This window comes from Protobothrops mucrosquamatus, unplaced genomic scaffold, assembly GCF_001527695.2.
Source record: "Protobothrops mucrosquamatus isolate PMUCROS unplaced genomic scaffold, P.Mucros_1.0 scaffold_278, whole genome shotgun sequence".
NCBI classification, from domain to species: Eukaryota; Metazoa; Chordata; class Lepidosauria; order Squamata; family Viperidae; genus Protobothrops; species Protobothrops mucrosquamatus.
The window spans coordinates 1,119,703-1,131,455 of NW_015386354.1; the positions used below are offsets into that span (position 1 = coordinate 1,119,703).

Below are 11,753 nucleotides of genomic sequence, written 5' to 3' on the forward strand. Positions count from 1 at the left end.
TCAAAATTTGGATTGCTAACAAAGAATTAAGGGAGTACTGGGATAGCTATTTCTAACCTTATTAGGTTTTCATCAGCCAGACATACCCTTGCTGAGATTCGAACCTGGGCTGTCTGCATGTTAAGCAGAAGTGTTGCCCCTAGGCCACAGGCTCTTTCTCACTTTGTTAGCTACAAGAGACAGGGGAAGAGGATGAATGTGTGTGTGTGTATATGTGTATGTGTATAGATATGTGTCTGTATATGTATATGTATATATTTGTGTATGTGTATAGATATATGTGTGTATGTATATATATGTTAAATCTTTAACTCTTGCCAGCAAAAAGAAATCTGAATATGTATTTGCATATAGTATGTGTATATATGTGTGTATGTGTGTGTATGTATACACACACAGACACACATATATATGCATACACACACAACACGTCTATACACATCTATATACACACACATATATGGAGATACAATACAATAATGGAGATAATATATTAAAGTAAGATGAAACCCAGAATAAATTCACCATAATAGGGAGCCATAGAATTCGCAATGGGATAGATGTTATCATTCGATATCTAAGGTATGTATGTATTTGCTGACGCTTTAGTAAACTAAAATTGTACAGGTAGTCTTTGACTTAACGACCACAATTGACCCCAAAATTCATGTCGCTAAGTGAGACATTTGTTAAGTGAGTTTTGCCCCATTTTACGATCTTGCTTGCCACCGTCGTCAAGTGAGTCGCTGCCGTTGTTCAGTTAGCCACACGGTCGTTAAGCGAATCCGGCTTCCCCCACTGACTTGGCTTGTCGGAAGGTCGCAAAAGGGGGCGCAGCAACCGTCATAAATGCGGGTCAATTTCCAAGCGTCTGAATTCTGAACCCTGGACCACGGGGATGCGGCCACGGCCGTAAGTGCGAAAACTGGTCCTAAGTCACTTTTCCCCGTGCTCTTGTAACTTCAAACGGTCGCTAAAGGAATGGTCGTAAGTTGAGGACTGCCCGTAACTTGTTTCTGCCTCCTGGGCGACCCCTCCCCGACTGTTGTCCTCCCTTCCTCACAGCTGACCGACGATGTTAAGAAGGACAAGGAAAAGGAGCCGGAGAAAGCAGACAAGTTGGCGGCTTCGGCTGTGCCGAAGAAGAAGGGATTTGAGGAAGAACGGAAGGACAGCGACGACAGCTCCGACGACGAGCAGGTGAGCTTGTGTGTGTGTGTGTGTGTGTGTGTGTGTGTGTGTGTGTGTGTGTGTGTGTCTGATGGGAGAACGCCCTGTTTTCCCTTCTCTTTAGCTTTCTGTTTGAAACAAAAGAAGTTTCTTGGTTTTGGGTGGTTAGAACAGAAATGGAACCTCCAGCCGTAGGGGCAGTTCACCCCAGAGTTTTAAGATTCTTGCGGACAGATGGCAAAAAAAAAAGGGACCTGTCTCAGCCCTTCTTATGAGCTTCCCCTATAAGATGCGGGGGGGGGGGGGAGTTGCTACGTAAGATAAGAAACCTCTTCTCTCCAAAAAAAATTCAGGACAAGAAGCCGGAAGTTCCCAAATTGTCCAAGAAGAAGCTGCGACGGATGAACCGTTTTACTGTGGCTGAGCTGAAGCAGGTGTGTGGCTTTCCTTGATTCATTTATTAGGTTTTTGTCCCACCTTTTTATTTTCTAAGTAACGCGGTGAACATACTTAATCCTCCTCCTCCTCCTCCTCTTCCTCCTCCTCCTCCTCCTCTCCACAAACCTCATTCCCTTCTCAAACTGACAATGTTACCTAGTTTGGGTCATGAAACATCTGCAAGAAAACCACCAGGCTCAGAGAACAACAAGGACCCCACAGTCATTGTCGTTGTCCTTCTCCCCCTCCTCCTCCTCCTCCTCCTCCTCCTCCTCCTTTCATGTCTAAGGCAGGACTAGAACTCACTGTCACCCAGTTTCTAGCCTGGATTGAGCCAGCTTTCATGCCTAAGGCAGGTCTAGAATTCCCTGGCTCCTGGTGATCGGTCCAAAGTCACCCAGCCAGCTTTTATGCCTAAAGCGGGATTAGAACTCACCATCTCCCACTTTCTAGCCTTGATTGGGCTGAGAGAGAGAGAGAGACCGGCCCAGAGTCAACCAGCTAACTTTCATGGCTAAGACGGGACTTGAACTCACCGTCTCCTGGTGATCAGTCCAAAGTCACGCAGCCAGCTTTCATGTCTAAGGCGGGACTAGAACTCACCATCTCCTGCTTTCTAGCCTGGATTGGGCTGAGAGAGAGAGACCGGCCCAGAGTCAACCAGCTGACTTTCATGGCTAAGGCGGGACTAGAACTCCCCGTCTCCTGATGATCGGTCCAAAGTCACCCAGCCAGCTTTCATGTCTAAGGCGGGACTAGAACTCACCATTTCCCACTTTCTAGGGGAGACGTCTAGATTCTGTTGGCCCACTGATGCCATGCGCGGTGGCAGGCTTCCGGGCATGAGCTGAGCCCTGGAGCCCAGCCTCTTTCTGCTGGAGCCTGCCCAGTGAAACATCCCCGGCGTGGATGCCTGTTTGGGGGCCGTTGGGGGGCAGCTGCCTGATCAGAAATTTGGAGACAGGAAAGGCTCAGTTGTAAGTTGCCCAGAGTCATTTAGAACGTAGACTCATAGGCTTGGAAGGGACCTTGGAGGTCTTCTAGTCCAACCCCCTGCTCAAGCAGGAGACCCTCTTCCCTTCCAGACAAGTGGCTGTCCCACCCAAATGGACATTATTAAAAATCACATTAAAACTGTGAAACCAAACAGATGGAAGATTTTGCCCAAGACTCAGACGCCCCCAATGCTGCGTCACTGACCCCGGTGCATCAGGCGGAGGGGAAAGCTTTCCCCGTTGAACTTCTGCCACTTTGGTTGACCTGTCTAATCACACTTGGCCAAATAAAGTACTCAGTTCAATAAATAAATAAAGGCAGTTGAAAAAAACCCAGCAGAGAATGGACTTTATTTTTATATATATATATATATTTTTGCCTTCGGTTCCCGGCAGCTGGTGGCCCGCCCCGATGTGGTGGAGATGCACGATGTGACGGCGCAGGATCCCAAGCTGCTAGTCCACTTGAAGGCCACCCGCAACTCGGTTCCCGTCCCCCGCCACTGGTGCTTCAAGCGCAAATATCTCCAGGGGAAGAGAGGCATCGAAAAGCCTCCGTTTGAGCTGCCGGAATTCATTAAGCGCACCGGGATCCAAGAGATGAGGGAAGCCCTACAGGAAAAGGTGTGGTAGGAAGCTTTGTTGTTCACACAAACACACACACACACACACACACACACGGAGCTGTTCCACGACCTGGATGTTTGCAGGACAGGGAGACTCACGGCAAAATAAACCCACAGCAAAATAAAAGTATCCACAGAGTAGGCGGTACGGTTAGTCCTTGAGTTACGATCGCAATTGAGCTCAAAGGGTGTGTTGCTAAGTGAAACATATGTTCAGTGACTTATGCTCCATTTTACGGCCTTCCTTGCCACAGTCGCTGAGCGGATCACTTCAGTTGTAAAGTTAGCAACACGGTTGTTAAGTGAAATCTAACTTCCCCGTTGACTTGGCTTGTCGGAAGGTCGCAAAAGGACCCTGGAACTGTGGCGAGAAAGGTTTTAAAATGGGGCAAAGCTCACTTAACAGAAGTCTCAGTTAACGACAGAAATGTTGGGCTCAATTGTGGCCGTAAGCCGAGGATTACGTGTAGTTGACTAAAGACTTGTCATGCCTCCGTCGGAGCCTGAATCTGCGGAGGAAAATGAGCTGGAACGGGACCCTGTGGAGGTCGAGGGAGAGGCATTTGTCGGGAACAAATGCTGATTCCTTGGAGTTGTGTGTGTGTTGTTGCTGATCTCTTGTTCTGTGACTTCTGCTTGGAAACCCGGAAACTCTGACCATTGGACTGGCTGACAACGTTGCTTGGATGTTCAAAGATCTCGGACTGTATTTTGGCTTCCCTTCTGAGACTGCTCAGGCAAGCGGGTATTCACACAGATTGGTTAGGTTTATGCTGTATGTGTCATTCCTTGTTATCTCCGTGGCCTTGAGTAAATTCCTCTCCTAATCAGTCTGTATGTGAAACTGTTTGCAGCCAGAGGCGGCTGAAGGTGTGGGTGTCTTCCTGTGTTTGGAGGCTTGCCAGAAATGTGGGAGCATTTGGGGAAAATTTGGAGCAATTAAAGGGCGGTGCTGTGCCCTGGGTCATCACACTTGTGCGCAGGCAGGAGCGATCAATCGGCTTCATGGGAACTGATCCCAGGGTCCTGATTCTTCCCGCCCGACCCTTTCCCCGTCTGCTGACTTTCCTGTGGTTGTCCCCTCCCCGTCCCTTCAGGAGGAACAAAAGACCATGAAATCCAAAATGCGGGAGAAAGTCCGGCCAAAGATGGGCAAAATCGACATCGATTACCAGAAGCTGCACGACGCCTTCTTCAAGTGGCAGACGAAGCCCAAGCTAACCATTCACGGCGATTTGTACTACGAGGTGACAAGGCCGCCCCTCCCTCCACCGGGCGGGAGCGAGGCTAGTGGCGCTGTTCCCTCGCCGAATCCTTCCCTTTTCTCCTCTTCCTCCCCCCAGGGCAAGGAGTTTGAGACGCGTCTGAAGGAGAAGAAGCCGGGAGATCTTTCCGATGAGCTGCGCATCGCCCTGGGGATGCCCGTGGGGCCGGTAAGTCACCGGGAGACTGCTAGCACCGGCGGCCTCCGAGCTGAGCCTTGGGAGACAGACAGATGCTTCCTTTTTTCAAAAGCCAACCTGCCCAAGGAGGGAAGCCATTTCCCTTCATTAATATTTTTTTTTCATTTCAAAGATAAAAGATTAAAAAAAAACCTAAATTAAAGGTAAAGGTTTCCCCTGTCCAGTCATGTCCAACTCTAGGGCACGTTGTTCATCGCTGCTTCTTAGCCGAGGGAGCCAGCATTGTCGGAAGACAATTTCCATGGCCACGTGGCCAGGAACGCGCACGGGATGCTGTTACTTTCCCACCAAAGTGGTACCTATTTCTCTATTTGCATTTGCCTGCTTTCAAACAGCGAGGTGGGCAGGAGCTGGAGCAAGGGACGGGGGCTCACCCGTTGCGCAGGCACTCGGGTCTCCAACCGAGGCTGTCAGCTCTCCAGCTGACAAACTCGGCGTCTTTAACTGCTCAGCCATCACGCGCCCCTTCATTAAAAAACTAAAAAGACAAGAAAACTGCATAAATTTACAAGCCCAACAGCAAAAACGAGGGTGGATAATGTATATTTATTCATGTAGAAAATTTATATTGATGCCTACTCCCACATTGCGACTGGAGACGGCTTACAGGACATAAAAGCACAATATAAAAGAAATAAAAATAATAAACCCCGGTAACAACACGCATTCATACCAGCCATTTAATGTTGGTTTTGTACATGCTGGCTGAGGAATTCTGGGAGTTGAAGTCCACTGGTTCTTAAAACGCTGCCAAGGTTAGACATCCCTGTTTTATGGAGCAGAATGTGTCTGCTCTTGCTATTGACTGGATTAGTGAATATTTTCTAGATTTCCAGATAGGATGATTGCAAAGAGCCCGTGGGCAGGAGATGAGGGGAATGGCGAGGCTTCCATCACTAACGTTGTGTCCTTTTGTGTGTGTGTGTGTGTGTCTCTAAGAACGCCCACAAAGTTCCTCCTCCGTGGCTAATCGCCATGCAGCGCTACGGCCCACCGCCTTCCTATCCCAACTTGAAAATCCCGGGGTTGAATTCTCCCATCCCAGAGGTGAGTTCGACATGCTTTCTCCCATCTTTTGAGGGTCACATCCAGCCTCGCAACCTGCAAACCGACAAAGATTGTGGAATCTGTTGCTTCAACAGCCTGTCGGCAGACCCACCTGCCTGCCAGACCACAGGAAAATTGTCGGAAAGGGGGGAAAAAATGATAAGAGAAGGAACAATATCTACATTTACGAGGGGTCCTTGGTGCTCTCTGAACTGGGTTGTTTTCTTGCGGACGTTTCATTACCCAAACTAGGTAACGTCATCCGTCATATCATCGTGCAGCACTGATGATGTTACCTAGTTGGGTAATAAAACATCTGCAAGAAAACCACCCGGCTCAGAGAGCATCAAGGACCCCTCATGTCTACATTTATGGCTGATTGGAAATCCTTTATAGACTTTTTCCATAAAATGGGAAGAATTGCACTTAGTTGTTTCTATGAGGAGAAAAAAAAGCTGGATAATGGGAAAAAGTGAGCTTTTTTTCTTTTTTCTTTAATATAAATTTTATTAGTTTTAATAGGGTTAGGGATGAAGTGGGGTTGGGATTAGGATTGGGGTTGGGGTTTTCCCAGGGAACATTTTCAATATTTAGCAAACAGCGTATTATCTGGGTACATGTATTTAACTAAGAATAATAGATGTAGTTAATTATCATAAACAGTATTAATTAATCACTCAATAGCCGCCTTCTTACTAATATATATTCAAAATTACATGTCACATTCCTTTCTCTCTGACTTGTTTTTCTAGCCATTGATAAAAGTAAGCTTTTTAGGTCCCTTCCAACATCATCATCATCATCATCATCATCATTATTATTATTATTATTATTATTATTATTATTATTATTATTATTATTATTATTATTATTATTATTATTATTATTATTATTATTATTATTATTCTAATTGTGGAGTAAGACATAACTTTATATTTATATTTGCTGTTTATTGGAGGTTCCCTCTTTGGGTTTTTGTTTTTTTTTTAATTCTTTCAGCCCTTTTGACTCTTTTTTTTCATTTTCTCTCTTTTTTTTTCTGCTTTTCCTTTGTATTGGTTTGCGTTCCTTTTTATGCCCTTTGTAAAATTTTCAGGAACAGTTTATAAAAGCGGGAAAAAAAGGAAAGACAATTCAACGTTTTCTGCTGCAGTGTACAAATGTATGAGTTCTGACTGGGATATTCTGCTAAATTCTCTTCCACCCTTCTCGATGTATCTTGCTTAAGAAGATTGTGCGAAACGCAGAATCCTGGCTAGTTTTGGGCAGCTGCCAAAGAATTAATCTTATGGCTTTTTTTCCCCCCCCTTATAGGGATGTTCGTTTGGGTATCATGCCGGGGGCTGGGGCAAACCTCCTGTGGACGAGACAGGGAAGCCCCTGTATGGAGATGTCTTTGGGACCAACGCGACTGAATTCCAGGTATGTCTTTACAGCAGGGGTCTTCCAACTTGGCCCCTTTGATGACTGGTGGACTTCAACTCCCAGAATTCCTCAGCCAGGCACGCCCATCAAAGGGCCAAGTTGGAAGACCCCTGCTTTTACAGCAATGTTTCCCCAGAAGTGGAGAATAGCTGCGCGTTCTTCGTTTATCAGGTAAACGGGAAGCTATTAAGAGTTTCGCAGTCACAGTTCAGGCCTTCTGTATTATACTTTTTTTATTATGCCAAATTGACATCCTCCTTCCTTCCTTCCCTCCTTCCTTTCCTCCCTCCCTCCTTCTTTTCTTCTTTCCTTCCTTCTTTCCTTTCTTCTTCCTTCCAATTCTTTTTCCTTCCTTCCTTCCTTCCTTCCTTCCTTCTTCCTTCCAATTATTTTTCCCTCCTTCTTTTCTCTCTTTTAATTTCATTCCTTCTTTCCTCCTTCCTTCCTTCCTTCCAATTTTTTTCCCTCCTTCCTTTCTTTCAATTTATTCCTTCTTTCCTCCTTCCTTCCTTTCTTCCTTCTTCCTTCCAATTTTTTCCCTCCTTCCTTTCTCTTTTTCAATTTCATTCTTTCCTCCCTCTCTCCATGTCCTTCCTTCCTTCCTTCCTTCCTTCCTTCCTTCCTTCCTTCCTTCCTTCCTTCCTTCCTTCCTATCAACCTACCTACCTACCTACCTACCTACCTATACTTTTTCCCTCCTTCCTTCCTCTCTCTCTCTTTCAATTTCATTCTTCCCTCCCTTCCTCCCTCCCTTAGGCCAAGGCCGAAGAAGAAGAGGTTGACCGGACCCCTTGGGGAGAACTGGAGCCTTCGGACGAAGAATCCTCGGAGGAGGAGGAAGATGAGGACAGCGACGAAGACAAGCCGGACGAGACCGGCTTCATCACTCCAGCAGATAGGTCAGGCTCCAAATAGGGGAGATGTGATGATAAAGCATCCAAATCTCCATGGAAACCTATTGCTCAGAGTCAGGAGGGTCCCTAGGAAAACATTGGACTGGGATTGGCTGCTGATCTATGAGCTGGATAAGTACCAGCAGCCTCCCCCTTTCCCCCCCCCCCTCCCAAATCTCCTGTCAGTTGAGCTTCAGAATTACAGAATAACTCAAGTTTTGGGAGGGACCCTGGAGATCTTCTAGTCCAACCTCCAGGTCAAGGCAAGGAGGTTTTATACCATCCCGGTCGAACGGTGGTCCAGTCTCTTCTTACAAGCCTCCAGTGATGAAGCGCCCACAAAGTCTAGTGGCAAGCCGTTCCACTGGCGAATTGTTCTCCCCGTCAGGAAATGCCTCCTTAGTTCCAGGCTGGTCTTCCACCCGTTAACGTCTTGTCCTGTCGGGCAAATCGGGCGACTAGTTTAGGAGTGGGTTCATGGTTTGATTTCCCCCACCCCAAATAAATGACATCCCTAACCAGGAGGGCAGCCTCCCGGTTGACCCCAGTAAATTTTGTCCCGTGGTTCTGACCCCCTTCCTCCTCTTCCTCCTCTGGACCTAGCGGCCTCATCACACCAGGCGGCTTTTCTTCAGTGCCTGCCGGCATGGAGACGCCGGAGCTGATCGAGCTGCGTAAGAAGAAGATCGAGGAAGCCATGGACGGGTAAATGTGCTTTTGATTCCGAGAAGTTGGGTTTTGAGAACCCTAGAACATTGGCCCTCAACCTTTGGGGCACCAGAGACCGGTTCCGTGGAAAGACATTTTTCCACGGACCAGAGGCGGTGTGGTTTTGCGTGCTGCCTGCATCCCATGGGTGGGACTTCTCTTGCTTGCTTATAATATCTAAAATACACCTATTGCTTACTTAGACTTATAAACCACTTCACAGTACTCTACGCTTTTTTTTTTTCTTTCCTTCCTGCCTACTCTCTGCCCCAACAGCAGCGAGACGCCTCAGCTCTTCACGGTCCTGCCGGAGAAACGGATGCCCACGGTCGGGGGTGCCATGATGGGGTCCACCCATATCTACGACATGGCCACGGTAAGGATTGGGTTGGTCTCTCTTTGGCTTCAGATGGGCCCTAGATACCCTTTTCTCCTTGCCCCTGGAGCCCGGCCAACTTCATCTGGTGGTTGAATGGGGCATCAATCAAATTTCAACTTTATACAGAATGCTGGGAATTGTAGTCTAGCACAGGGGTAGGCAACCTTGGCTCTTTTATGACTCGTGGACTTCAACTCCCAGAATTCCTGAGCCAGCATGGGCTCAGCTTGGAAACCTCTCCCTTTCCCCTCAGCGTGGCTGGCTCGGGAATTCTGGGAGCTGAAGTCCACCAGTCATAAAAGAGCCAAGCTTGCCCACCCCTGGTCTAGCAAAATGTGGCTTTGCATTACAGGTCGTCCTTGACTTACCCATCCCAATTGTCGCTAAGTGAGAAATTGGTTAAGTGAGTTTTGCCCCAGGTTACGACTTTTTGTGCCAGAGTTGTTAAGCGAATCGCTGCAGTTGTTGAGTTGGGAACACGGGTTGTTAAGTGAAACTGGCTCCCTCCGTTGACTCCGCTTGTCAGAAGATTGCCAAAGGGTGATCACAGGACCCCGGGACGCTGCGACCGTCATAATGAGCCGGTTGTCAAGCTCGTGAGCACGGGGAAGGCTGCCAACGGTCGTTAAGTGGGGAAGACGGCCGTAAGTCCCTTTTTTCAGTGTTGTTGTAACTTAACGAACGGTTGTAACTTGAGAACTACCCTTGTGGCTGTGGGACGCAGTTAATCCCGGACTTAACGATCCCAGCTGAATTTCCGCTGCTAAGCTAATCAGTTCATTCCGTTGCACCTGGTTTTTATTACTCGTTTTTGCCACGGTTGCTAAGCGAATCGTGCAGTTGTTAAGTGAGGCTGGCTTCCCCCATTGACTTTACTTAGCGGAAGCCGGCTGGGAAGCTCCCAAAAAGGGCAGCCACACGACCCCGGGACGCCGCAGCCGTCGTAAATAACGTGCCGGTTGCCAAGTGCTCGAATTTTGATCACGTGACCCTGGGGAAAAGAGGTCGCAAGGGTGAAAACTGGTCGCAAGTCGTTTTGTTCACTGCTGTCGTAACTTCGCACAGTTCACTAAAAAGGAACATGGATTTCTTTTTTGGGGGGGATAAATTACCTGCACGTTTCTAATTCAGCAGAGGGAACTCTTCACACAGCCCCTGCTGATTTAACATTCACGATTCCAGAGGGATGGGATTTCAAATCCCATAATTCCCTCTCGCCCCCAGACTGCCAGGGCCCTTGACTTTCCGGTATATCCAGCTGCAAAGAAAGAAACACATTTTCTTGGAGTTAAGACAGAAGAACATACTAGTCACTTGTTTAATTTTATATCATCTAGATCCTTCCAAATATACAATCTGGCTTCACGCACTCAGCCCTAACCTGACTGAATAATAAAGGAAATCATAGTTTCACATTAAAGAGGAAGGATGGATGCCTTAAAGCAGTGGTTCTCAACCTGTGGGTCGGGACCCCATCTGGGGTCGATCGATCATTTCACGGGGGTCGCCAAGCAAGGCTGTCCGCCATTTTTTTTGTCCTTTTCCGGCGGGTGCCTTACCTCCCTTGGGCTGGGCCAGCTGGTGGTCGGCCTGCTCCGTCTCTGCCGCTTGCCAGCTACGCCTCGGCCGGCGCAGGGGGCGGAACCACGCATGCGCAGCACTCCAGGGCAGGGAAAGTCCTCGACTTACGACCGGTTGGGTAGTCCTCGGCTTACGACCGGTTTAGTCCTCGACTTACGACCGGTTTAGTCCTCGACTTACGACCGGTTGGGGTCGCAGCATTAAAAAGGTTGAGAACCACTGCCTTAAAGCAATGTTTCCCAGCCGTGGCGGCTGGAAGATGGGTGGACTTCAACTCCCAGAATTCCCCAGCAAAGCATCCTGGAGTTGAAGCCCACCCATCTTAAAGCATGCTGGATGGGGGATTTGGGGGGGCTGGAGTTTCAGAAGCTAACGGGATTGGGTATGCTTGGCATTTGGATGGCACGCCACCGGGAAATCTCAGGACTGTATGTACAGACTGGGACAAAGAACAACCTGGAAAACCGTAACGGCGAACTGCACTTGCTGCCAAGAAAATGTACTCAGATGTGTTCATGTAGTTACTAAGAACAGAACTAAAGAAAGCTGGGGACAGAACAAGGAAAAGAGGCACAATTATAGTGCAGGTAGTCCTCGACTTATAACCATTCATTTAGTGCAAACCTAACCCCTTCAATGGATTAATGATAGTATTTGTGTATGTATATAGTATATTATGGCTGGTATGGGGAATTCTGGGACTGGGAAGCCCATCCATCTTAAAGCATGCTGGCTGGGGGATTCTGGGGGTTGAAGCCCACCCTTAAAGCATGCTGGCTGGGGGATTCTGGGGGTTGAAGCCCACCCATTTTAAAGCATGCTGGCTGGGGGATTCTGGGGGTTGAAGCCCACCCATCTTCAAGCTTGCTGGCTGGGGGATTCTGGGGGTTGAAGCCCACCAATCTTAAAGCATGCTAGCTGGGGGATTCTGGGGGGTTGAAGCCCACCCATTTTAAAGCATGCTGGCTGGAGGATTCTGGGGGTTGAAGCCCACCCATCTTAAAGCTTGCTGGCTGGGGGATTCTGGG

The 11,753-nt window shown here is 48.0% G+C and overlaps 1 protein-coding gene across 1 annotated transcript in view; it reads left to right on the top strand.

Moving 5' to 3' along the window:
- The window catches only part of SF3B2 (splicing factor 3b subunit 2), a 22,636-nt gene that overhangs the window by 9,263 nt on the left and 1,620 nt on the right, over nucleotides 1-11,753 (top strand). The window contains exons 10-19 of the mRNA XM_015831745.1: nucleotides 1,066-1,200; nucleotides 1,524-1,604; nucleotides 3,000-3,227; nucleotides 4,327-4,476; nucleotides 4,573-4,662; nucleotides 5,632-5,739; nucleotides 7,054-7,161; nucleotides 7,921-8,063; nucleotides 8,661-8,762; nucleotides 9,042-9,141. Coding sequence (XP_015687231.1) covers nucleotides 1,066-1,200; nucleotides 1,524-1,604; nucleotides 3,000-3,227; nucleotides 4,327-4,476; nucleotides 4,573-4,662; nucleotides 5,632-5,739; nucleotides 7,054-7,161; nucleotides 7,921-8,063; nucleotides 8,661-8,762; nucleotides 9,042-9,141 — 1,245 coding nt within the window. The remainder of the gene's footprint in view (nucleotides 1-1,065; nucleotides 1,201-1,523; nucleotides 1,605-2,999; nucleotides 3,228-4,326; nucleotides 4,477-4,572; nucleotides 4,663-5,631; nucleotides 5,740-7,053; nucleotides 7,162-7,920; nucleotides 8,064-8,660; nucleotides 8,763-9,041; nucleotides 9,142-11,753) is intronic.